The sequence below is a fragment of the Mytilus trossulus genome, chromosome 3 (genome assembly GCF_036588685.1).
Source record: "Mytilus trossulus isolate FHL-02 chromosome 3, PNRI_Mtr1.1.1.hap1, whole genome shotgun sequence".
Lineage (NCBI taxonomy): Eukaryota > Metazoa > Mollusca > Bivalvia > Mytilida > Mytilidae > Mytilus > Mytilus trossulus.
Genome location: NC_086375.1, coordinates 56504485 through 56532212, shown reverse-complemented (window position 1 = coordinate 56532212; position 27728 = coordinate 56504485). Strand labels below are relative to the sequence as shown.

The 27728-nt window shown below is 29.7% G+C and overlaps 1 protein-coding gene across 2 annotated transcripts; it reads left to right on the top strand.

Annotated features, from left to right (window-relative positions):
- Positions 1-27371, top strand: LOC134711921 (sprouty-related, EVH1 domain-containing protein 2-like). Of its 2 annotated transcripts, none has more exons than XM_063572911.1 (5): positions 1-269; positions 4579-4768; positions 11547-11715; positions 19674-19729; positions 20558-27371. In XM_063572911.1, exons 1-5 carry the CDS (start codon positions 247-249, stop codon positions 21425-21427), a joined length of 1308 nt encoding a protein of 435 aa, XP_063428981.1. In that variant the 5' UTR covers positions 1-246; the 3' UTR covers positions 21428-27371. The 2 variants fall into 2 exon arrangements, with proteins under 2 accessions (XP_063428981.1, XP_063428982.1); XM_063572912.1 differs by having other exon boundaries at positions 5-269; positions 19674-19720.
- The last annotated feature ends 357 nt before the right edge of the window (positions 27372-27728 follow it).

Below are 27728 nucleotides of genomic sequence, written 5' to 3'. Positions count from 1 at the left end.
AAAAGTTAACAGCATATAATTGCACATTTCATCCCACAGTTGATGTATGATATGAAAAATATGTAATATAATCATTGATTTTGATGTGATTTGCCAATAATGTTATGTCTTGAAACTATTTTCAATGCGGATGTAGCGCACTTATAACATTGCTGTCCAAAGCATTTCCTGTCTAAATCTGAGACAATATCAGCCAGTGTTTTGTACAAAATGTACACACTGTAACTTCAAAATGGATCAAGGAAGATGACCGAAGATAATAAACAGAAGTAAGTTATTGTATGGATCTTTCAAATTTATGCCATTTAAATCGAAACGGTAAAACCATGTATGAATTCTTCGACCGTCTTCGCTCTTGCTGCACACATCATGATCATGGAGGCGGTTATGATTTCAACATGTATTTTTACATAGACGAAGTTCCATCAGTTCGAATTTACCATTATGTATTCCTTAAGATAAGAAATTAATGCACAGACATATAACTTTTCCATATACAACTGCCATTGAGAGAATTCTGATCAATGAAATTCTTCACTTGTTTCGGTTGACATGGATTCATTCATAAAATGTAATGAATGACATGGTCAGGATTTCCATTTTTTACCATAATTAATCTGAAGAACATTTATTAGTCAGTGTCAGAAGTAGCTGCTTGCTTCCAAATTTACATTTCACCCATTTAAAGAAGAACATTGTGTAAACACATATAGATCTTATTTGAAAAATTAAAAACAAACCACATTAAATAGATTTTACAAGTTTTTTGTTGAGTATGTTTTAACTGTACAATGTTTATGTTTGAAGCATGCTACTTATTTAAGGCTATTAACGCTAAAATTTAAGAAGAAAAAAAAAAATCAGCCTGTACATCAACTTAGTCAAAATAAATTAAATTGGAGTTCTGGACACAGTCACACTCAATGTGAATTTATACCTACTACCCCAAACTGAAGTTCCTCTGGAAACTGTTATAAACAATTCTAACACAAAGCTCCTGTATCAATAAATATTCTATGATCCTCATTCGGTGAAGAACAAATTTATAGACTATTTCTACTTAATGTATTTGATCATGTTTGATACTAATATCATGAACATTAACATGATTAGGAAAAGACATTAAAAGTCTGCATATTATATGAACGTATTATAATAAACAATCACAAAATGAGCTGGACTAACCAATGATTACATAAAATCATGGAGTTTCCTGCAACAACAAAAGTAAATAAAAGTGTATGTAATTATAAGAATTATACTTGATTTCTTAACCTGTGCCGTCAAATATACCACCTCGGTGCGCTTAACTTAGGGGACCAGCAATCACCAAAATAACATCATAAAATTACAAATTACATTTTTGCCCCTCCTCCCTAAACCACTTTATATTCATTAATAAACCAAAAGAAATCATTGTTCTGGCACACATTCAATACAGGGTTTTTGCTGAGGCTAGACCACGAGTCCTTAACTCATCAAAATCTCTCTAGCTGATACTTTTCAAAAGCTGACATGGCTCAGATGCTATACATGTAGATTGTAAAACCTTGTATCAATAGAGCACATTTGTCATTCTATTACATTACCAGGATTAACATCAATCTGTACATAGCAAGAAAAAATATTGACTCAACAAATTGTATTCTTTGCTCAATTTCAGTTTCACTTCATAGTTGTACACTTAAACATACAAATGTATTTTGCCTAGTCTCAAAACATGAATTCAGCAACTTACTTGCACCATTATTTTGGTTTTTGACCAAAAAATTCAACAAATTTTCAATGTTTAATATCAGTGTAAGATGGGGACAGGGACAAAGAAAAGTGACTTTCCTACATGTATCTTTGATTTTTCCTCTCATGAACAAACAAATATTTTTGATACAGGTATGGAAGATGTTTTTCATATTTTTTTTACTCGTAAAATAAAATCAACCAGACAAAACAGAAAATCATTACTGCATGTGCTTATCTGTGTTATGCTTTATATTTATGTTTACATGTATACATGTATCAGGATATGGTACAATGTACAACTGTACATGTATGACCATCAGCACCCTTCTGAGGTCATCACTATTGATTAGATGATGCCTAGAATAAAATACACACAAAATGCAGATGAATTTTACCGGGTCCACATATTGTCAATTGTTTCTTTGGCCTTTTAGTAATTTGGATTTCAGGGTTCTCACTATGGATTTCTGTTATGCATTTTTCTTTGCTATAATTCATATAAAATTGAGAATTGAAATGGGGAATTCATGTGTCAAAGAGACATCAACCCAACCCTTCAAATCATTCCCCTATTCTTTGAAAACAAATCTAGGGAAAATGGTACATATTTTGAAATTGTCTGCCCTGGTAATAGGGAATGGTGTTTTCTTTGGAAGTTCCTACAAATAGAAAAATGTACCTTGTCATTTACATGAATCTATAATATATAATTTTTATATTACTCGTGAAAATCAGGCTGCACAAATTTTTGGTAAGAATAAACTGTAAAAATCAGTTTAAAAAGACTCTTCAATCAGCACAATGAACACAAATCTAAACAATCTAAAGTGTATAAAATATATTGGGCTGCATGTTCAATAGGCCATACCAAAACCAAAACAACAATTTTGCTTGAAAAAGTTTTGAATTTGTTCCCTCAGAGTTTATTATTTTTGTGATTTTACTTTTCACATATAACAATGTATAACAAACAAACAAATATCAGATATTGGAGTAAAGTTTGAATCTGTTTAGACATGGATAAAATTAATCTTATTAGATATTGGACAGAACAGAGAGAAAATTTGTCACTTTATGAAGATTTGTCCGTCGAAGACTACACCTCCAAATATATTTTGGGTAAAAGATGTGAAAAAAACAGTTCAAGTAAACTACATTGTAGGGTAGAATACTTGATACAGTCAAATAAAATTTACATGAAACATGATTCTGTATTTTTGAATTCATATACAACGTACATGATTATATGTTTATCTCTTGATAAAATTAGATTTGGTTCTGAAGAGACCATGTTCATAAATCTTCCAACATTATTAAACATACAAATTTACAATGTATATATATATATACATGTATGTTATGGATAACTATTTATAATTAAGTACATGTATGTTATGGATAACTATTTACAATGTACAATGTAAGTACATGCATACTATTTCATATACATGTACTGTGAATTCATTATTATCTGTTGGATACCAATATTAGCGGATTCAGGAGATCATGAATATAAATGTTCAAAGAACTACAAGTGTTCAATCTGAATCCAGTTGTAATCAGACTTTTGCAAAATCACAAAATTGCTTATCAACAAAAAAGCAAGTTTTCTGCAATCCACAAAAATTGAAAACAGATGAATCTACAATAAGTTTCATCAGTGGACTAATATCAAAGTTTTCCATCAAAATTAAAATTGTTCAAAATGCTTTTGACAATTTAACTTGGTACATTTTGAAACAGGCCTGGGGTTCTTGGTAAGACACTCAGATGAGTCCTGGACTCACAATTTAGACTGGGACATTCTTAAATGTCTAAAACATTAAATTCATTGGTGGGACTCCAAAGAATGTTGAAGTTAGTACTGACCTAGGACTTACTCAAGTAAATTTCTTACAGGAACACTCAAAGTACTCAAAATCTGTTTACTCTCTCAAAGTTCTCCATAAAAAACAGTTAGCATAGAAAAGGCTGAAGTTAAGTGTTTTGAAAGAGAAAATGAATTGAATATTCACTGTATATTCCCATTTTGAGAAGGCAAATCAGAAATCATCAGAGTTAGAAGAAGTGGGATAAAAAGGATTTCTAGTAAGAAGATATTTATTGGTCAATGTACATCTAAACAATGTCTCACCTTCCCATGTTGATCTTAAATACTTATGATTATTGAAAGTAAATATATGATGGAATATCATTTGAATATTTTAAAAGTTACTTTGCCAATAGTGATCAGTAACAGTAAGTCATATCCCCTGCCACCTTTTAACTTGTACAACTAACTGAAATTTATTGTGTTTTCAAACTCAAACTTTACTTCACAGTACTCAGGCCACCCTTAGAGCATTCTTTGTTGGATGTTGCTACCTTTGCCTTGTAGGGTTGTGTTGGTAGGTATGGATATTTATTTTTGGGGGACCAACTACATAAGTTACTTGTTTTAGACCAGAAAACAATGTAAGTGCAGGGAGGGGAAATTGAATTGATAAGTGTTATATTTTTTTTGGAGTATGCTGCTTTTTAGGTGCATAGGAAAGCAACATCAAACAGCTCAAACTTTTGTTTTGCCTAGTTCTTTGAACTATGATGTCACAACAACTGTAATTTTTGTAAACCTGAATAAGAGGAAGGGTGACATGTACATATAAAATGCATCTGTATTTCAGGTTCTTGGTACATGTGTATTGTATGCAAGTTGTATTGTATAGAAAAATGAATATGGCCAAGCAGGATAAGAGAATTTGCAATGACCGCTTTATTAAAATTAAATGTCAGAATGAACAACAGCGGTTTCTATCCACATACATTTAACATTGATAAACTATATTTTTTGTATTTCAGTGAGGACTTCCTTGTGCAAGTGCAAGCACAAGTGATGACGAGGGATGATTCTAGTGGTGGCTGGGTACCAATGGGAGGTGGTGGACTTTCAAATGTAGGATTAAGACGTTTGTCTCGTCCTAGCAACAATGGAGAGGAAACACCACTAACTGAATATTTGATATATGGAGAAAGAATAGTAGATAAATCTGTAAGTCAGGCTTGGAACAACATGATTGAAAAACATAGGATATTGGGTATCCATCCATGACACAAAAAGCAAACGAACAGCACTTTCATTGCTTTTCTTCATCTCAAGGTTACAGAAATGCCCTCAAAGCAGAGCACACAACTCTTGCCTCACTTTAAGGTTTAGATGGCCCCTAGCAATATATTAATTTGCTATATTGAATTATTTCAGTAATTCTTTGGCTGACATTTTTTGAAGTTTGTGATAGGAACCTAACAGTTTTTTCGAATGAAGATTTCTTTTATTTAATCTTGCTACAATGTAGATGTATTCAACAAAAGATTTTGTTTTCAGTAGGTTATTCATGTGGTACTGTAAAGTTTTGAATTGTTGTGCATTGTACATGATGAAAGTCTTGAATCTTTCACAAAAATGAAGTCAGATTCAACTAGATGATTAGACTTATTTTTCACTTTGTTTATGGTTTTTCTCCTTTAAAGACTGACATTTCCCTAAAAGGTTATTGGTACAGATGTCTTCCTAAAAGTTGTCAATCTAAACTTAACCTAAACTTAACCTTAATTTTGTATCAGATTGTTTTTGAAGTTTCCAATAGGAAAAAGTATGTAATTATCCATTTTTAAACACTATTGTTTTAAAAGACACCCAAATGGGTAAATTCTATTTGTGGTGGTTTTGTGTGAAAGGGTGAAATAATAATTTAAAAAAATGATATAGCAGTTTTTAAAAACATACGTGTATCCACATAAATTTGTCAGTTACTTAAAATAAACTCCCTGATGCGTCTGAAAATTTATCCTTTACTTCTATTTATAAAATGTCACATTGTATGGCCTTTTTGTACATAACAAAAGAGAAAGACAAGACAGTCAGATCTTTTGTTTGAGTGCATTTGAGTGAATAAATCTATCTGATTCTTCAAATCCAATGAAAATGTTACCTGTAAAATGTGCATTTTATTGCAATGTGCTCTCTGCATGCAACAACATTATGCGGGGAGACAAATTTCAATAAAACAAGGCTATTTTATATAGCATTAAAATTCTTTTAATTTGAAATTTTGAATTTTTAACATTTACAGGAACACTAAAACTTATCTGTTTTTTTTTTTTTTAAAGTGCACTTAAAGCTTCGTACATGTACTTGGCACATGATTTTTCAAAAATTAATACGGAAGCATTTTTAAAAATCATTTATGTAATATTTTTATGATTTTTATCACCAACAATTGTTACATCTCATCAAAAGCTTGAAGTTTTATAGTTCAAATTGATAAAGATTATTATCAGGCATGTCTTTCATCTACTTCCTGTTTTTCATTGAATGGGATATATTTATATATACATGTATAACAGGATAGCTTTTTGTCACAGATTTCATATCCATTTATTTTGTATAAAGAATGCAATATAACTTATGTACATGTAGTGTTACCTTTGTCCTCTTATATATTCATTCAATTCACAAACTTTCCTTTGCCACAGCCAGAAACTATCACCTGTTTGATGACACTACATTACCGAGTATTTAGACGAATGAAAACAAAATTTGAATCTTACTATATGTTGATGTGCATTGATTACTTACAATCCATTAGGCCAAATAAAAATATATGTGCGGTTCCAGTGACCCTACCCTCCCTACTTTTCATCTTGAAATTAGCCTACCCTAAGGATTTTATTGTAATTTTTCATTAAGCACTGTTAAAGTCAGAATGATGCTCCCCATACACTCAATGTAAAAAAAAAACATAAAATAAAAAAACAAAAACTAGCTACCTACCATAACTTTTGTTAAGATGTAACTGGAACCACACATACTATTTTATTTAGCCTTAATTATTTTGATAATGAAGAAATACATGTACCGGATTGAAGCACAAGTGGTCATATCTAAACACCACATTTATAGATAGTTACACATGTACTTCTTATTTCTAACATTGAAGTGATATTGTTTACTAGTTAAAAACCCTATTTATTATAAGTTGCTCAAACTTCCCTTTTAAACAGAAGTTATATTTTGGTATTTACAGTGTGGATAAATTATATAATTGGTGCTCTTTATTAATAATTCTGTACATCTGTCAATGAGTGAGGAGGGGGGGGTCGGAGAGGTCCTAATCCAAAAATCCCCAGCTTAAAAACATGAAATCTAGAAGTGTGAATTTAAAGAAATTTAAATCCTGAAATTTGAAACAATCGTTCCCAGATCCTGAAAGGATCAATCCTAAAATCCTGAGCTTAAAATCACCAGATCCTGATGACCTGCAAATACTTCAAGCGCAATCTCAAAATATGTGATTTAGACTGGAATGTCGTTCTGTGCAGTTGTTGTCTATCATATGAAGATGTGCATACATGTATTAAGGGATATGGATGCTAAATCTTGTTTTTCTGGTGGTGTTCATTATCACTGAACTAGTATATATTTGTTTAGGGGCCAGCTGAAGGACGCCTCCGGGTGCGGAAATTTCTCGCTACATTGAAGACCTGTTGGTGACCTTCTGCTGTAGTTTTTTTCTACGGTCAGGTTGTTGTCTCTTTGACACATTCCCCATTTCCATTCTCAATTTTATACATAAACAAATTTTTCCAGCGTTCCACTTGTCTGAAAATTAAAAGGTGCACATCCAATATCATGGCCTTATAAACAATATAACTTTCAACAATTCTCCATCTTATGGTATTTATTTTATATAAATCGACCAAGCAGTAACTTGGTAATATTTGTTTGAGAAATATTAATTTATTTCGAAATGATAGGACATTTTTTTGGAGTGGAAACTTACTTTTGTCCAATGACTGTACATATACTTGTTATTTGCTTCTCCAAACTGATTACAAAGTAAAATATTATTCATAACCTCTTATTTCTAAATGCCCCAAAAAATGAATTTAAATAATAGTTTGGACAGGATTTTAAACAAGTTTTATATCTACATATAATATGATATCTTGAATTATTTTTTTGCGTCATGATTTATTTATCAGCTTCTATTCTAAAAATGGCTACATAAATATATGTTAAATGTACAGAGTTTCAGAGTATTCAGATTTCAACAAAATTTTAAATTCAGGTAAAATATGATATTAGGCATTGATTGGTAGTGTCTAATACTGTACGTCAGCTCAAATTTTCAGAATTTTTCCTCAAACAAAAGTTTGGCATTTGCTACATGTTACATGTTACATGTTAGTTTCTAGATGGAACAATTTCACCTAAATTGATAAAAGTTGCTGAATAGTTAACTGGAAAGAATTCCTCTAAACAATCAATATAAACTCTAAACTCTCAAGAAAAATTTCATTTTACTAGTACAAAACTGAACAGCTCAAATCTAAACTCCATTCTGTTACTGTACTGTACTGTACTACTTACTTAGGAGCAGTAGCAGGATCAAGAATATCTCTTTATTTATCATTAGTGTGCAAACATTATGCCAAATAAGAAAAAATGAAATATTTACATACATGTATACATGTATAAAAACCATTAAACACTTTTTGATGTTTATTTAAGACCTTTTATCCTGGCCTACCTACCTTGCAGAATTTACCTTATGTAATGTATTATTTGTTAAATTGTTCTTGGTCCTGGGTACACATGAAATAGTTGTCACTGGATTTAAAGCAATAGATCAATCAATTATGTATTTTTTCCTCAATTGCTTAACATTACATTCTACTCCAAAAATGTTTGTAGCTCCATACAATTTGACTTGTGCACATGCTTTTAAAATGTGTATAAGATTATGAAAGAACATGAAGAATGTATCCCAAGTAAGACTTAAGATGGATCAAAGATAGCTGCATTTCAAAATTTTAGGAATAACTAAAGTGATAAACAAAAATCTTTCTTTGATAGTATGTACATGTAAATGAACGAAAGAAACTTTTCAAATAATCTAATCTGTCTAGAAGATATGATAAAATATGCCATGGGCCCTGTAGTAAAAGGTATTAATGCAAAACCTAGAAATTGAAGTTAAAATGTCCCAGTCTCCCCCATAACAATACATATGTGTGCACTCTTGAATTATGATTTGATCAAACTAGTCCTCATAGTACAGGTGTATTTTGCCACACTGTGTATCTGGGAATATACATGACACCTATTAATGTTGTTGTACATTTGTATTGCTAAAGACATGATAAAGTAATATTGCATGTTTCTACTGGGAAGGAAATGTGTTATAAATGTGCTGGCACTCTTCCTGTTGTCAATGACCCCTGTAAAACATCAGATGAGAGAAAAAAAAACAATGCTTTCAATGAATGGGTCAAACCTATCAGGATTGTAGTTTAAAGTCTTCCACCCACACAATCAAATTTGGCAGATATTCAAATCATAATGAGAGCTCTCAAATGAATTCAAATAATCCATTCATAAATTTTATTGCCCATTCACACAACATGATTTAGCTTGCAATTTTTCACATGGGTGTTAATAAATTGTACTATTATAAAGTTATGGATAAACATTGAGTATTTGCTTGGTCATTTATTGTTAGACCTAGTATAATTAGGTTAAAGATAAGTTAACATGGAGGTTAACCACAAAAACCACTAAAATGTCTAACCCCAAGATGCAGTTTTATGTGTCTAGTATATAGATTATATTTCTGTATTAAATGTGTATAGGTAAATTAAAATATAAAAAGTCTGATAAAATATAAATTGATAGACAAAGACAAGAAATTAAAAAAAAAGCAATATTTAAATGAAGGACTTTTGTGTTTTCTCTAGATCTTGTTTAAGGATGGGGAGGTTGACTGAAAATATGGTGGTTATGAATTTTGAAGGTTTATTAGGTATAACAGGGAAGACCAAATGGTACTGGGAAGGGCCTAGAGTAGTATTTTGGGGCCCAAATTTGCATAAACCCTATAGGGAAAATACTTTTTATCTTTTTACTGGAAAGTTTTATATTGTAAAGAGGCAGCATCTTATAATTATAATGTACAACAAATGTATTAAGTTTTAGAAATAGTAAAAAAAAAAAGGAAATGCATTTGTTTTGACCATATTCAAAACAAGCTATCTGCTGTTTTGTCCAGTTTAGTACTCAGATTTAGGTACATTTATTTTGTTTAAAAATTCTCCTTACTAGATATTTTTAAATAATAAAAAAATAAGTGAATGTTAAGAAATAAAACATCTGGTTGAAAATATATTATTATCAACAATGCTGATTCATTGGTAGTAATCAATGAACTATCCCTTAGCTGATTCATACAACTTTCACATCATGTAAGATTATTGTATAGGTTTAGGGGTATTGTAGAAGAAAGGCTTTTCATAATGTCTCATTGGTTTTGATTGTTTTCATTTACAGATATTTTTAAATAGTTATTCATATACTATATATTTTAAAGAAGAAAATCCGAAATTTCTATGATAAATCATAGTCCACATATTCCAGAAATTTCATTTTATGGAATGAATTCTGAAAAAAAAATCAATAATTTTGTTCATAATGGTAAACTGTAAATTAAGCATAATGTGATTATCCTAATAATTAACCAAATGAAGGGATGATTAAAGAAACAGATGTTTACAGAAGGTTTGGCTTTCCTGCTGTCTCCATCCTTGGATACTTGTGGTTTACCGTTACTATGAGCAGTAAAACAAGGAAACATGGTACAACTAGTGCTTGGTGACCCATTCTCCCTGGGGGAATTTATGACGATTATGTTCTTCTTGTATTTCATTGTATCACACAGTTTGTTGTAATGTTAATAGTACAAGCAAAAGTAAGGCATAAATTGTTGGGTCTTTTGGTCAAGTTTGATAGTGTTGATGTCATAAATTAATCATTATTCAAACTCATTTATTCAATGTTTTATTTTGTTTGTTATTTCAAAAAATAACACACTGAAGTAAAAAACAAAAAAAACACACAAATTTTGTGTCCCAGGCAGTGAAAGAGAAGCTAGGTCCATAAACCCCTTTCCTTCAGAGAAGCTACATGTGTTAAAAACAGATATTAATTATAGTTTTGATTAGGACATATATTTTTAGTGTTTCGACTTCTGTCAAAAATATTTTTCAGTCTTTCAGGGGTCAATAAGAGCTTGGCATTCACATTACTGTCAATTTATGCAAACCCAGCATGTTGAATATTAATTTCAATTACCAGTATAAGAAAAGCTACCTGGGATTACATCGACTCAGGGACCTCAAATTGTCCTTGAACTCTCCTACATGTACTTTACGCTGCACATTCATTAGATATATTGGATAGCCTATCCAACTTCATGCTGCCCAATATGTTTTCAATGATGAGCCTTTGCTGTCCTATTTAAAATATTAAATAATAATATGATCAAAAACTGTTAATAGTAAATATGTGAAGTTTTGAAACCAAAACATACGACAACAAGGTAATTTCTCTGAGAAAAAAAACTTTGATAGTAGTTCATGTTATGGAACAAACTTGCACATTTTGTAATAAATAATGCAATGGGGGGAAAAACTTTTTTCCATTTTAAAAATTTTGGCATTCTTGTACCATTCTTATATAGTACAAGGTAAAAATAAAGGCTTAGGCATTATGCAGAAAAGTAAGAATAGTTTGAATGAATATTGGAACCATTAATTAGTCAGCATTACATGCTTTGTATTTTTGTTTGGTAGTTGACTGCAGGTTGGACTTAAAATCTGTTCTATTCTGCACGGCCACCCAACAATAGTTAGGTATACAATGTACAAATGTAACTGATATGATATTTTAAATAAAATGTCAATCTTTACATCTCTATTTTTTGTGCTTTCAGGTTGTGTTAGATTGTGTACTTAAAAGAGACATGAAATACTTTAGACCAAATCCCAAATTTCACCATTGGATTACAGATGATAAACGATTTGGATTAACATTTCAAAGATCAGATGATGCCAAAGCCTTCAACAAAGGCATAAAAATTGCTGTTGCAGATTTAACAGACGGTTGGTATTGTAATATTATGACCATATTCATGAAACAATGGCTTTATCTTGGTTCTGTGAACTTGTTATCTGGGGTCATGTATGTACATCAATGTACTGATGAGTAAAATCTACTCAAAGTAATAAAAGAATAACTTGAATTGAGTCATGAAACAGATTTAGGATCAATCTCTGCTGTGTCACTGAATGAAAACAAAATTTAGGGCTTTTTTAATTTCCACATGATTTTCCATCAGACGACATTTTTAGCAATTTTTAAATATATGCTTGCATTATTCTGGGTTTTCTGGACCAATCTGCATCTCATTAGAAGTAGGATTGGCATATTATTCAGGAAATATGTGTTTAGTATACAGCTGAGAACACCTTTAGCTGTTAAAACATTGTAAACCAAAATTTGAAAATTGGAAGTCACAAAACATGTATTTCCCTATTTGTTCCACCTGCATGCAAGACTTAGCTACATGTACATACTGTCATAGTGTAGGCTGCAGCATCGAAAAAGGTACAGTTTGTAGTTAAAGTGTTTTTTAAACATCAATAAATTTGTCTACTCTTACTTTTACTGAATTTCAAAAAAAAATTGTTCAGAAGCTTATGCACAATCAAGAGATAGCAACCTGAGCAATATTTTTTTTTCTTCTCATATTCAGTTTTCTGAAAGTATATGATAAATGGATTTGCAGTTGCAGGCTAGACTCAGGGTCGGCAGAAACCCTTAACATTTTTTTAAGATAGTAATTGCCTTTCCAGCGCATCCAAGCTTTTAATTATTAAGAGTACATGACATATTGAAAAGTCATCAATGGGGAATAGGATTGTACAACTCTTGCCAGAAATAAAAACTTTAAATAAGGTGAATATATGCTCTTCATACATATGCAGGACTCTTAGAAGTGCAGGAACTTTCATGTTTTCTCATACTTCTTTTCCTTCATTAAAATAAAAGATTAACACATATATTTAGACCCACGATAAGATTTGTGTTGTGGTGGGTGAGGGAAAACTACGCTGTTCAAGTTTTTTTGTATAAGATGCATATTATGATGATTCAGGAAACAGGATGGATTAAAAATTCAGAACTATTTCCCAATTGTTGATTTCTTCATAAATTTGATTAATCTTTTAAAATTGGAAAAACAATATGTAGTGAAACCTTTTATTTCATTTCAAGCACACATACCGGTAAATGCATTTTCTAAAAAAGGGAACATTGAAAAAATGATAGTCGTGATTTGCAGATGTACAAAATGTATTAACATATTTTGATATTCATAATTCCTATATGAAACGTAAAAGTGTTTTTTTTTAAATCACAATTAGAAGAAAATTACTGCAATTCATTATATTCTTTGTCCTATCGGGCTGCATATACTATATCTAATAACTATAAAAAATAGTTTTTAATCTGCCTGTGATAGACCTTTTGAAAGGAAAATGTAATATTCAAAGTGATGCAAGAAATGCAGTTTGTATTTCCTTTCATAGAAATGTGAGATGGTGTAAAATTAAATCCTGTTTAAAAGATGACCTATTTTAAATTTGTGAATTGCATAACTATATAATTATTTCCAGTAGCCAAGATTTTTCAAGGATTTTCACCTTTGGCCAAGAAACATCTTACAAGAGAGATATAGATATATAAGTAGATAACTACAAGTAACAGGAAGCTACTAAAACTTCAGGCAATCTTAAGTTTTACGATTTGATTTTGAGAGCACTTTTGTCCCTCGGAAGATGTGCTTTAAAATATCTTCAAATTTTAAAAGTCTTTTAAGGTACCAATATACGTATAGACGTAATTCACTGTTTGATTTGAATTTAAAGTCAGATTAGTCAGGTTTTTTGCAAGCAAAATACTTAGATGGGAAAGGAAAAAAAATGAAACAAGTGTTTTAAGAGTGCTCTAGGCTTTATGCATATTGATTTACAAGATCATTCAGGAATAGAGTTAGGACATGAGGGCCCCCTATACACAGAAGACTAGACATGTAGTCCCCGATTTGATCCTGAAATTTGAATATTGTTATATTTAGGAAAAATACAAAATATCAAAAGTTGATAAAACAGAAATTGTGATTTATCTTGATTACTAAATGAGAATGACCTAAAACTGTATTATTGTTTTAACAGCTCTACACATAGGATTTTCTATATATTTTTCCAGATCTTGTGTTAAATAAGTCTATTGCTATGGCTTCCCTTATTTTGTGTTGAACAGTTTTAGAAGGACAGATTTGTACTAAAGCTGCATATAGATGGTCATTATGAGAAACAGGTCATTAGGCCAGTTATTTTATCAAGATAATACTTGATTATTGGATTTCTAATTAAACTACGATTGTATGAATGAAAAGTCAGTGACAAGGTCCCGCCCACCACTTCCCTGGTCTTAAGGAAAACTAAGGTATTAATTGACCTGTATTTGTTTATTACCTGGTTTCTCTAGATGTTGGCTGTACAGTGTGTCAGGAACTAGGGGATACAACAGATTATTTTGTATGTGATGTTTGAAATGGTTCTAATTAGGGAATTAGGGGATGGGTGGGAGTCAGCTGGTAGTTACTTGTATTTTATCTCTAAAAACATGGTTTTAACAAAACTAAGCTGTAAATATTTATTTCACATTACTTATCATTGGATACACATCTGTTATGTTAGAGAGGAGTGGATGATACCATATACACTAACTTATATTGCCTTATTTAGAATATTTTTAACTTTGAACAATAATAGATTTCCTTCCTGACAGAAGATTTCACATTGTTTGTTTATAGACCCCTTTGTGACAGGAACCAAAAAATTACAGAATATTGATCTATGAACTTACATGTATTGTCTTTGTTGACCTAGATATTAATGGTAATTAATAAATTGCTTTTAACCTTCCCTTCAGGTCTTTCTGTTAGTATTATCAATTAACTGGATCAAGTTATGACCTTTTTAAATAGCCATTGAATGGATATTGTGTATTGCCAGATGTTACAATTGATAAAACAGTATAAAATAAATTTTCATTTTCCCATATTGTTTGCATTAGGGGTTTATAATCATATTAAAGTATAGTCTTTTCCACTAAAGTAACAATACAGGAGTGAACAAACATTGTCAGCAAAAATACATAATTAAAGTCTACTGTAATAAGGATAATTGAAAATATAAATGTTTAATAATATACTTAAATTATTAATTAATTTTTTGAAAAACTCTTGTGTAAGATTTTATACTAAAGGAAAAAAAAAATAAAGCGTTTTTATTAGAATTTTATTATGAAATTGATTCCATAAGAATATTTCATTGAGTAATGTACATGTGCTCTGTAAACCTTACATTTCAGGCCTTCACATGTACACCATCTTACTGTTTCTTGATAGCTATTAAGATATGATAAATGTTCCATACATGGATCATATACCATTGTAACTGCTAATGCTCTTACCATAATGTGAATTTAAATTTTTACAACAATTCAGCTCTTTGAGATTTCACTCTACCCCTGTCCCTAAGTTGATCAGTTCAAATATAATGCTCAAAGGGATAGAAGCTATGATTTTGACAAAAATTTGAACACGTTTTAAGGCTGTTAAAATCAAAGATATGTATTAAATATAAGCAATAAGAAAGCTAGAATGTTTTCATAAACTACAGAAGTGTTAAAAGTTGACAATTGTCATGTTGCATGCCTATTCATCTTATTAATTATGCATCAGGTTTACTTCACAAACTTTGCCAACACAGCGAGCGAGCTAACCAAGATATGAATAGATATGAACATGCACTTTTTGTTTTCTCATCATTTGAAAGTTACTCTATTTTAAACTTACATATTTGACGCCATTTATCAAATTATGTAAATAAAAAATATAACAAAAATTGGCATATTATTCCAACCTAAGATTTTTCAACAATGGCAATATTATACACTTGATTTTACATTTGTATGACCCAAACCATGCCGATAATGTATACATGTGTTTGTGTGGGCCTCCATGAAGGATTATACTTGAAGAATAATACTAACTTGTAGAAAGTTGATTTCTAATTTCTTCTAAGGTGATCACTGCCCATAAATTTATAAAAATATTTTTGACAATAATGAACACGTTGCGATTTATTTTCATGTGATCTGGAAAATTTAGGTTTAAAAAGCTTCTAAATTCTTAATGGAAAGTAACCAGTCATATTTTTTATCATACTTTTTTACTTTTGGTACAAAATCCGGCATATAGATTAAAAAAGTAATTTTAATGGAAATCATAGCTACTATCAGTTTAAACTCAAACATGCAAAGACAAAACATGTTTAATATGGCTTGTTCTCTAATTTTTGTGCTATTTTCACATTTCCTAACCGGTGTGAGAAAAATATTTCTCCTCCTTAGTGAAAAAACTGTTCTTGGCAAATGATTGGTTGAAATTTTCTTTTGACATTAAATTTTCTTGTTTTCTTCAGACTTTTCTTATTGTGACATCATGTAAAAAGGCGACCTTGTCTGATGACGTCACATCAAAAGTACCCAACTTTCCTCAAATCTTTGTAAAGAAGAATAAAAATCATAAGAAAAACAGATTTCACTTGTGTATTACGATATATCTCTACTCTCAACTCGGCAAGCCTCGCGCTTTAAATATTAAAATTTAACTGTCTAGATTCAGGAAATATTGCAATTGTTGCAATTGTGGAATCTATATTTCTCTGGCTTCCCCAAGGTTAGAAACTATGTTGTCTTTGCCATGACTGACATGTTCAGTGAGATTTTAGAGAATTGAAATTGGTGTTGATGGCTAATTTATATACTTAATAGTCTCATTTATTTTGATTCACAACTTTTAAGACTGAATGTGGGGATATAAGCTAATTAGAAGAGCCAAAAAATGTGTTGGGTCATATTTGCCTGATGAAGTTGCAAACTTAGTATTTTACTATTATTTTGTTAACTTTTTAATTCTACAGTGATCTATTTCAGAAATATTTCAAAGTAGAAAAACATGAAATATAAATCATAATGAATAAAGAATTCAGAAAACAGAGTCAGAACATGCAGAATATGTACTATTTAAATCTTTGGGGAATAATTTGATATGCAGTTTATAAATTGAATTTTTTTAAACAGCATTCTAATAGCAATAAAATTAAATCAACTAGAAACAAAAGATTATATATGTATACTAAAGAACAAAAAAACAATTTGATGAAAAAAAATCAGCATGTTAAATTTATTCTATATAAAAGGTTCATATAAACAAACATCTCATAGTATATATATGGTATTTTAAAAAGATCCAGTTTAAACATATCAGACTTGGGGAAATTTGTCCAATCTGAGGATGAATAACCCTATACATACTATATCTCATAGTATATATGGTATTTTAAAAAGATCCAGTTTAAACATATCAGACTTGGGGAAATTTGTCCAATAACCCTATACTACAATATATATCACATTCATAAGATGTCCTATTGATACAAGTGTGGGAGAATTATCTTCATTCATGATATAGATGATATAATAAAAAGTGATGATGAAACCAGATGAAAAACGGTAGATAAGTGTGTGAATGAATGAAGCTGTGTATAATTGATTTTCTCCACATATCATTCATCAGTTTTACAGGTTAGGGAGTGTCCACATAGCCTAATTGATATATTGATCTCAACAATTTCATTTTATGTGTATATAGCAGATTGATTTTATAATATTTGTTGAATAACTTCCTTTCAGTATATATAATAATGTGACAAGTGGAAAGATTAACTTTTTATTATTGATTGAACAAGCTTTTTAACCTGTTACTGCACCTAATAAAAAGGTTTAGGATCTTACCCCTAAAAAAATAAAATACCTCAGAACTGAAAGAGAAGAAAAACTCTGTCCTGCTTTCACAAGAAAAACTTTCTATTGACAGTGAATGTATAGGTATACTGAATAGTTGATGACTTAGCTATGATCACAGGCCTAATCTTTAATTTAGAAAGTTTCCTTGATGCCTGCATATGCATGTTCATCACTACAGCATAATAAGGAAACATTTTATTGTTTAGATTTTCTTAATGATTATCTACATGATAAGATTTTCTTCTTTTTTTTTCTCAATACATTTTCCAACAATAGCTTATAAATCTGATACATGAGGAAAACAAAACATGTCATTTACTTATGAATGAAATTGTATGTACATAGTAATTTGTTTTTGTGAATGAACTTGGGAGTGTTCTATAAAGGTAGATATATATCTACCTGCCAGAGGTGTCAAATGTTACTTATTATCACATTGTAGTAAACTTATCCATTCATAACTGTTATATTACATAGACTCTTGTGTGCTGACCTTTGACGATTTATATTGATAAAATCCATAAACTTTCTTTACATCTTATAAGATTGTTACCTTATTAATTGATAAAAGGAGACCAGAATAAGTTTACACATTTTGTTTTAAGGGTCAACAACATCTTTGACAAACAAGTCTCCTTCAAGTTATGTAAAATGTATATTAGAAATAAAAACTGATTTATTGACATTTCAAAAAAATTTCACACCTTGACTAAAAAAAATGTACAAGTACATACTGACATTTCAAAAGTGAACAGCAAAATTAAAAACAATAAAATAAGCATGTTGAACAAGATTTTATAATTCAGTGAAAACACAAAATTTACAAAACAAAATTCTGTGTAACACTGTAAAATTCAAACTTTTACCGAGGGAAATGTTCAAATTTGAAAATGAGAATATGTGGTACATTTGCTATAGAGAAAACTGGAGAGCTCTCCACCAGAGACTGTTTGACATAAAAGCAAGAACCTATAGGTCACAGTATGGCCTTCAACAATAAACACTATCAATACCACATAGCAAGATATTAGAAGCCCATAAGTGACAAAAGGAAAATACTAACAGCCAGCAAAAGGGAAAACTTTCAAATCTTATAAAACATATTTACTTCTAAAAAGAGTTATTGTCTGCATACACATAAAAAGTTAAAAGAACTTTTGCTAAGCTGTAAGAAAATCCAGATAATTTCTGGATGAGGAGTGTTGATGATAGTCATGAAAGATATATTGAAAGTTCACAATAATCTAACATATTTCTTTTTCTATTGCTTTATCTTGCTTTCTCATGGATATACATTGTTATGGTGAGTATTTGTCAACAAACTTACACATTAACTAATGTAAATGTTGTCTTTTAGCATACTTTTTTTCAGTGAAATAAATTATTTCATCTAGGAAAGTAAAAATATTCAAGTCCAATCCAGTTTCACATGCATTTTTTCAAAAAAGGACTTTGATATGTCAAATCTCTAGACACTTGAACATTGTAGAAACATTTTTTCATTGTCAACTTCCTGTTTGAAGATTTTATGAATCACTATCATCTATATTCAATATACAAATATTATTCTTCAAACAACAATGAGCAAATCTAATGATATTGTCTCAAGCCTTTCAGTGCAAGCATTTATGTATTATATATATATATTTCTTAAATGATAAGTTATCTTTTCAAATACAACTTTTGATATTTTTTTCTCATTTGACCAATATAAGATCTAGATTCCAGAACACATGAACATCATTTCAAATTACAACTATGTTTAAATGAGTGACATAAAATTAAAAGATATTGTTACTGAAGCAGAAGAATATATTTGGTAAAAAAATTACAAAAATGCTTCTGAATTCAATTGGAACCCTAAATATGAGTGAAAAAAATATTTGATATTTCAGCGAGGGAGACTATTTTAAAATTGAAAAAAAAACATATGTTGACCTAGATGTCCCAATTTTTGTGTAAATTGGTAGCTGTGCCATTTATGTACACAACCCATCTTTGTAATCATGACTTTGTATTTTCTTTCATACTGACCATCATTATTATATTTGTATACAATCTTTTCAGATGAAACATCTTTTCTATACATTTAACTGAATTTTTATTTTTTATTTTTCAGGCAATTCTAATCTGTCCAATCTAGATGGTGACGAAGAAGTGTTTGCTGTAAGTAGGGTAAGGGAAAAGTGTCAAATAATACTAACTTAATGTTAAAGATGGGATATGGAGTAGACAGTCATGAGACTCAGTGATTGTTTAAAATCTGAGAAGAGCCATGAATAGTTGCTTTTCATTATACATGTAGTGAAAAAGCCTATTCACTTAAGCACTTGACAGTTTGTACAAAATGAGAAATACAAAAAAGAAGATGTTGTATGATTGCCAATGTGACAACTCTACACAATAGACAAAATGACACAGAAATTAACAGCTAGAGGTTACCTCTTGGCCTACAACAATTAAATTCATTACCAAAATCTAAACTATGAAGAAAAAACACAACAAATTACATTTTAAACTTCAATAGGTCAATGTTATCCAATACCAGGCAGAAAATGTATAAAAATGAATTCTAAGGGCACAATACATGTTTCGTGTATAACCTTCAAAAGGTACACCCCTTTGGAAAGCCCAAAATAATTCAGTTCTTTAAATAAAAAAACAACAGTCAAAACCATCAAATGGTCAACTTTTGCCAACCTTTGTGAGGAAGTTATAACGTTGAACTGGGCACAATGGCACTATTTTTTTATCTGCAAACTGTAGACACATAAAATACATAATTTCAGTAATGTCAATATAATGTGAAAACACTGTGTAAATAAAAACAGTATCAAAAAGATAATAATCATTATTTAATTATCATGTGACTTTTCGTCAGTTTAAAAAAGCTTTTCAAATTTATTTGGATATCTATTAAAAGCATGAAACAAAAAAGTCCATAAAATGTATGTTTGGTATTCAGGTTTAAGAATAGTTAATAGTTTTAATTTGTGATTTTAGATTTTAGATCTTCCCATCCCTAGACGAGACTCATCATCACAATCAGCCAGTACAACTTCAACAACTACCAGTAGTCCTACGCCACAGTCACCCTCATCTCTCGTGTCAGGAATGCCTGATCCATTTACATATACACATTCACATGCTAATCATCATCATCTGCACAGAGTGCATTATATCACTTCACCACATCGTTCATCAGCTAGATCGCCACCTAGTGACAGTTCTAAATCAGACAATTTAGAAAAGGATGAAATATATATTAAATCAGATGAACCAACTTCTGTGGGATCTAAGTCAGATCAAGGATTGTTAGAAAACGATAATGTTGAGACAAAAGAATATTCGTATGTAATTATTGCCAAAAAAGATCAACATGAATATAGTTATCCCACTTTAGAATCTGTGCAAAAACCTGTTTCTAAGAGAGAAGCAATGCACAAGTGTCAGACTTCTTTACCGCATCAACATCCACCATTGCCGAAGAAAAAGCAAAAAGACAAACATCGTACACATTTGTTACAGAATCAGAAATCTCGGTGCAAATATTGCCGGGAACTGTTTTCACATGACGATAATGCTCGTGGAAGTTGTGAAGATGCTCCAGATGGAGTAGAAAAGTGCATTGAATATGTGACTTGTGTATGGTGTGCTAAAGGGATAATTTACCATTGTATGGCAGATCCCGATGGTGATTATGGACACCCATGTGTATGTGATACAAGTGATAGGACAAATTGTAAAAAGTGGACTGCTTTAACTATTCTTTCACTTTTTTTGCCGTGCTTATGGTGCTACTGGCCATGTATGGCATGCCACAAATGTGGTGTGTCATGTGGCTGCTGTGGAGGTCGGCACAAAGCCTCGTAGTAAAAACTTTATGTTTTGACTTTATTCAGTCTTAAGGATTATGTTAGTTTTCTTTGGTTAAGAACAGTAGATCTATTTTGTTGAATCTCTTTTTAATCTAACTAGGGAATATTTTGATCTCATGTTATAAATTTTCTTTATTTTCCTAATTCCATCCAACCTTGTTTCCAACATAATTGAACATATATTAATCAGTGCATGTGTATTCTCAGTGATAAAAACTAAAAATTATTATTTAGTATTACAAAAACAACAGTGATAGTCATTTATTTCGTAACTAAAAATTCAATTAACTTAATTTCATTGAATGAAAAAACAATGATTCAATTCTGTAAGAGCATCAATTGTCATAGCAAACATTATCTATAAAGCAAAATTAAAAAAGAGCGGATAGAATCATTAATTAAGTTCATATTGATTTCAGCTGTAGGTACATGTATATGTTCCTTACATGTATTAAAATATGAGTTCAAATATTCTTTATTTTATATGGAGTGTAGGATTATTTTTTGCCATTTTCCCAAGGTGCCTTGTATTCACAAATATTTGATTAAAAGTTATATTCCATTAATGTAACATACATCTTTGTTTCAACAATTAAAAGTACAAATGTGTCTTGCAATAAAAAAAAAATAGATATTTAAATTATTGTTAGATATTTTGATAAAATTTCAATTGACTACCGGTACTCTCAAAAACAAATTGATAGGTAGAGTCATTTGTTGTTAAAAAAAAGTGCTGTAAAGTATTGGTGCATGAAAACTTAGTGCTTTCATTTTATCATATTGTATAAAAAAAACTTTAATGTTCAAGTGTTGAGGTTAAGGTTGATAAAAGTTTCTACCTCTGACTTTGCTTCAGTGAGTGTTTTTTCTTGTTTAGAGATTTCTGCTTGCTGCTACTGAATCAAAGAACATTATTGAAATGCTTAATATTTTCTTAATACTTCAGTTGTATAACTTTATGACTCTATATAGAAACACTAGTAAAAAAGACCAGTAACCCCCTCCACCCCACAATAAAAATAACTCCATCTCACTGGTCAAAACCTCTGGCAGATACATTGAATTTCAATATTGTACCTCTGGCAGTTTCATTGAATTTCAATATTGTAAAAAATGAAACTATTTCTTTATACAAAGCAATTAAATGATCAAGAAATTTCTGCAAGTAAATAAAAAGTCTGTAACTCTTTGCACAATTAATCACAATAAACAAAGTATGTAAAAGAAGTTTTTCTGGTAATATTTTCTATTAAATTGATGGTAAAACACTGTGAAGATTAAGTTTATTGTTATTTTTTTTCGATGAGTTGAATTGGTGATTTTTATTTGTTACCAGACTTATGCAATTTGTCTGTTGGTATAATATAACATAATCCATAAGACTGATGACATTTTTAACTGTGAATGTACATTTTTAGCACTATTGTTGTATGTGCTCCAATTTAATATGCACCTATTGTTTTAATCTTATACTATGCTCGCCTTTTATACAGTACATTTGTAAAATAAGGGTTTCATTTGTTAATGTTTCTTTATGTTTCTGTTAAGTTGTTAAGCTTTCTTTTTAAATGGTGCTACTGTTTTTCTTTTCTTGTTTCAAGACTGAATTACTTATTTAAGAATTGGTATCGTTGATGCTATGTGAAAACATTTTGTTTGTCTTTATAAATATCTCTTTGGATTTTAAGTTAAATATTGAATTAGAATGTTTATAAATATGCATGATTAAATAGATAAGAAACTGTATGTACGGACTAACATAATTTGAACACCTCTTTTGGTTAGTTATATAAATGAACTGCTAAATGTATTTTATCTCTGTCTTTCAACTCATAAACAGGTCTAAATAGATTTACATCATAACAATTAAAGAAAGAAATGAAATTCTGTTTTTGCAAACTTATAGAAAGAATTGTATTTATTAAGTGATAAATTTTATTATCTATGGTTTTGAAAGCAAGAGGGAGTTTCTCTTCTATAATCTCAATGAAGGGCAAGGGTGATAGCCCTGATATGAGATCTAGCCAAGAAACTTCCTCTTGCTTGACAAAACATAGATAATCTGTATATCTTACCTAGGATATATAAATGATGTCAGCACAATATCACTATGATGAGATTAACCAATCTCAGTCAAGTAGTTTGAGATAGAAAATTATCACACAGAAAGTTCAAAAGGAAAAGTTAAGAAATAGCAATAATTCATTTTAGAATATTTCATTGTGTGTTATCCAGATTCTGATTGGTTACTCTAATGTCATTTATATAAAAAAAACAAAAAACTTTTAAATCTAGAATAACATGAACTTTTTTTTGTTTTTTTGTTATCTATTCTTGCATCATAATGTTTATGAAAAGTTTCTCTTGCTACCTCAATAGCAGTACTATTACACAACTTCTATTTGGCTAACTTATTAGATATACAGAATTCTCACTGCCTAATCATAGAATAGCACCTGCCTTTCACACATTTATTTAGACTGCTAATTGTTCACAGAATATTTTTTTTGATTTTGGTATAAACTCCCAAGTCACTACCATTCATAAATTTCAGTCAACATTGTTGTACTAATTTTAATTTGACATTTTATTAATTCAGTCGGGAAATGCCATATTTTATTAATTCAGTCTGGAAATGCCAGATGTCCAAGTACAAACCATTGATAAATAATATTTTTTCAAATTAAAGAGTTTGGAAAGAGCTTTAATACTTGGAGACATTACTTAGATATGATCTACTTTGTGAAATATGATATTTATTAATCAAGGCGTTAAAATTGATATACGAATGTAGCGACATTTGCAACTGACAACTTTCAGTTTTACTTCTGTCAAACAAAGTCTTCAACTCAAAAATATCAAATACATATGTATCTGATTTAATTTCATGCAAAATATTCAAAAAAAATTTAGTTGAAAAAATATATGTTTTGCTTGTCTGAATTTGTGTAACATATGTTTTAGTAAATATCTAAGAAAAATAACTGATAATGAATATATTATCTTTTATAAACATGTTTACTTTTAATTAATTTCTCAAACATTTCGTAATTTTTTCGATGCCTTTACTTTTCCTGTTTGATTTTAAAGACTACATGTTTATTACTGACATTTTTGTCAAATTTTTAAAAGCTCTGATAAATTTTCCTACACAAGATGCTGTTGAAATAACTAGTAGAAATTATTTAAGAAATTGAAATTTGACTTGTACATATATGTGGAAGGCAAAGATGCAATACATTTAAGCAGGAATTTTAATACAGTAGTTCAATGTCTATTTTGTCAGAAATGTCTATTTATTTGAAAGAGTCAGTGCTAACAGAATGATGTATAGTTTGGTTTGGTGCAAGCAAGTAGTTGTCTAAAAATCTTTTATCATTCAGATTCATCAAATCTTTTTCTCCTGTCCTCTTATTAAATAGATTTTTTATTATGGCATTTTGTAATTAGCAGTCATGACTTACATTATGTGAAATGGCAAACCCAGCAGATGTGACATTTGTATTGATAAAAGGGAGTGAACTCTTGTTTTACATATAACATTTACCCATGTGTTCATTAATTTGTTTATTTTGTTTTGTTCGCTCATTTTGCAATTTTATTTGTCATTTTAGCTTTGTCAGAATACTTTTTGACCTTATTCATTTCTACAAATTTGGAAGTAAGGATCAAACTCAGGGAGAAATCATTTTATTTTGCTTGTATTAATGCAATATAAAGTCATCATATAAAATTTCATCAACTGATTTCAAGCTAGTATAGTTGTACAATCTCTACCATTTTCTTAATTTATTTATTTATCTTTTTTTTTTTGCTGTACAATTTTTCCATTTGATAGAAAATAATTATATTAACCCAAAGTAGATACTTTTAGAAAAATGCACTTAAATCATTAAATGCTGTATATATAATCTTTATTCCATACTAAAGTATTGTTTTTCAAATAGAAATTATCCCTGAAAATCTGATTTTACTATTTGTTGATTTACCACCTATCATTAGTTTAAGTTTTGCAGAAAATTTATATAAAAGTTTTTCATTTAATTGCCTAAAATAGAATGTAGAACTGGGTATTGGACAATTTTTTTTTTTATTAAATAGATGTGTCTTTATCCGTAGGAGATCCTGGCATATCCAATGTGTTGTGGTTCCTTCCTTTTATCACTGCATTTTGGTCTGTTAACAGGAATTTATTTGGAATAAGCACAACTTGTATGTGCCTATTCAATTATTAGAAATTTAAAAAAATATTTTAACACTTAACTTTAGCATCTGTTAGAGAGTCGTGTAATATTACATCCAGAGACAGTTTTTAAAATTACTTTAGTCTACTTGCAATCTGAAAATACATTAGATACTTTGATTTAAACAGTAATTTGTACTTATTATACTTAACTTAAAATTCTGGAACTATGTTGCTTTTATAAGAATATTTTTTAATTCACAAATTGAAATCTATGAATGAAATTGATTTTTGATCTCACAAATGAAAAATTGATTATTTATTTAAAAGAATATGAAAAAAAAGTTCATATTGTCTTATTTGAATTATGAATGAAATGAATTTAAATTACATTTATATATTAAGATTCTTATAAACAGGACTGTCAAGTAATTTAAGACTTTATTAACTTTTATACAATTAATTGAGGTATGTATCAATGTTAGTTACCATGACACAATGTTCTATTTTAGTACGTAGAATTAATTTATTATTAAAAGGTTGTAGTTTAAGCTGCAGGAAGCAGTTCTATTTTCCTACAGTTAGCTTTCAGTATTTTTAAAGCAATTTGTTGATGTTTATTATCTTTAAGATTTTGTGATCATGATTTTATTATTAAGTGGAAAGCAAGAGAACAGATAGAGCTTCTAGGCTTACAGTTTTATGTCATGCATTTATTTTATTTTACTTTTTTTTTTCATTTTAATTGTTTTATTACAAGTTATTAAAAAGTGTTCTTATTAACATATTTGTTAAATGATGAAAGTGTGTGTGATTGTGAATGAATGGTGAATACCACCAGAGAAATGCAAATATTTCCACCGTCGTTGTATTTGAGTTTCTTAAGGGTATATTGTGATTGTGATGCTAACATAGTCAACATCAGTAGCTTTTTTACTTTTTAATTGTCAATTTTTACTAAAGGGAGATAATAACAAAATCATTGTGGCCTGAACCAAAAGATAAATATGTCCGAACTTACTGTGTGAGAGAGAGAATTAAACAAGAGATTAGACTGTAATTTTAACTCTATGTACATAAAATCTTTTTAAAGTGGTAACAAAAAAAATATATATTCTGTAACACTGAAGTTGATGAAGTTCCATGTGTCAACTCTTTCGTAAAGTTGCAGAAAGATCAACTATTTTAAAAGTTCTTAAAATTTTCAATAAAAGCAAATATTTTTTGGTAACTGCTTTAAAAGACATTGTATCACATAATATTGTAAACATACAAATACATTTGAGGAAACATATTACATGACATGTTGATGTGATTCCAATGGGTCATGTATTTTATGGTATAAAAGAAATTTGTTACCACTTTAGGATGAAATCAGACGTACATAGTTCATAAACTTTTGCATTTCATTGTTATTTTCATATCATATGGTCCAATCTCTTGTTGTTAAATGATTTTGTTCAAATTTAATTGTTTTTCAACTTTTGACCTTTAACTTGTTGCAGGCAGCTGTTTACAAGGATACAATAATGAATACTTAATTAGTTTTAAAACTATATAGAATACTTGAAGATAGTATAAGCAGTATGATTTACCCTCAACAGAATCAAGTTTAAATGTGGAAAGCTTGCAATTTTAAAGTGTTCTTCACTGTACTTCTACATCAATCTGGTACATAGTAAAATACATCTGTATTTTATTATTTAATATAATAAAAATAATCATGACATAAGACTTACAATCTGTTTTGGTGTTGTATGTTATGATTGATTTTAAGGACACACAAGGCTTGTTTGATCTGTGTTTCAAAATTGTTTCATCTGAAGGCAAAACTTGGCTGCTAGAAATATTTAAAAAAAAGAATCAACAACATAACCAAATTGATTGGACTGTCACTGCAATATGCAGAGGCTTTGAGATATACTTCATTCCTACACACTATTTCATAGCTTTGCAACTGATTTGATATGGGTGTCAAATGTCAATTTATTTTCACAAATTGCAATAATTTTAAAATAAAGGTGTGTGGTAAACTTGCCAATGAGACTTTAATATCCACCATAGTTCAAAGTGGATATATGCAATTAAACATAATTTGTTGGCGTTCATGACT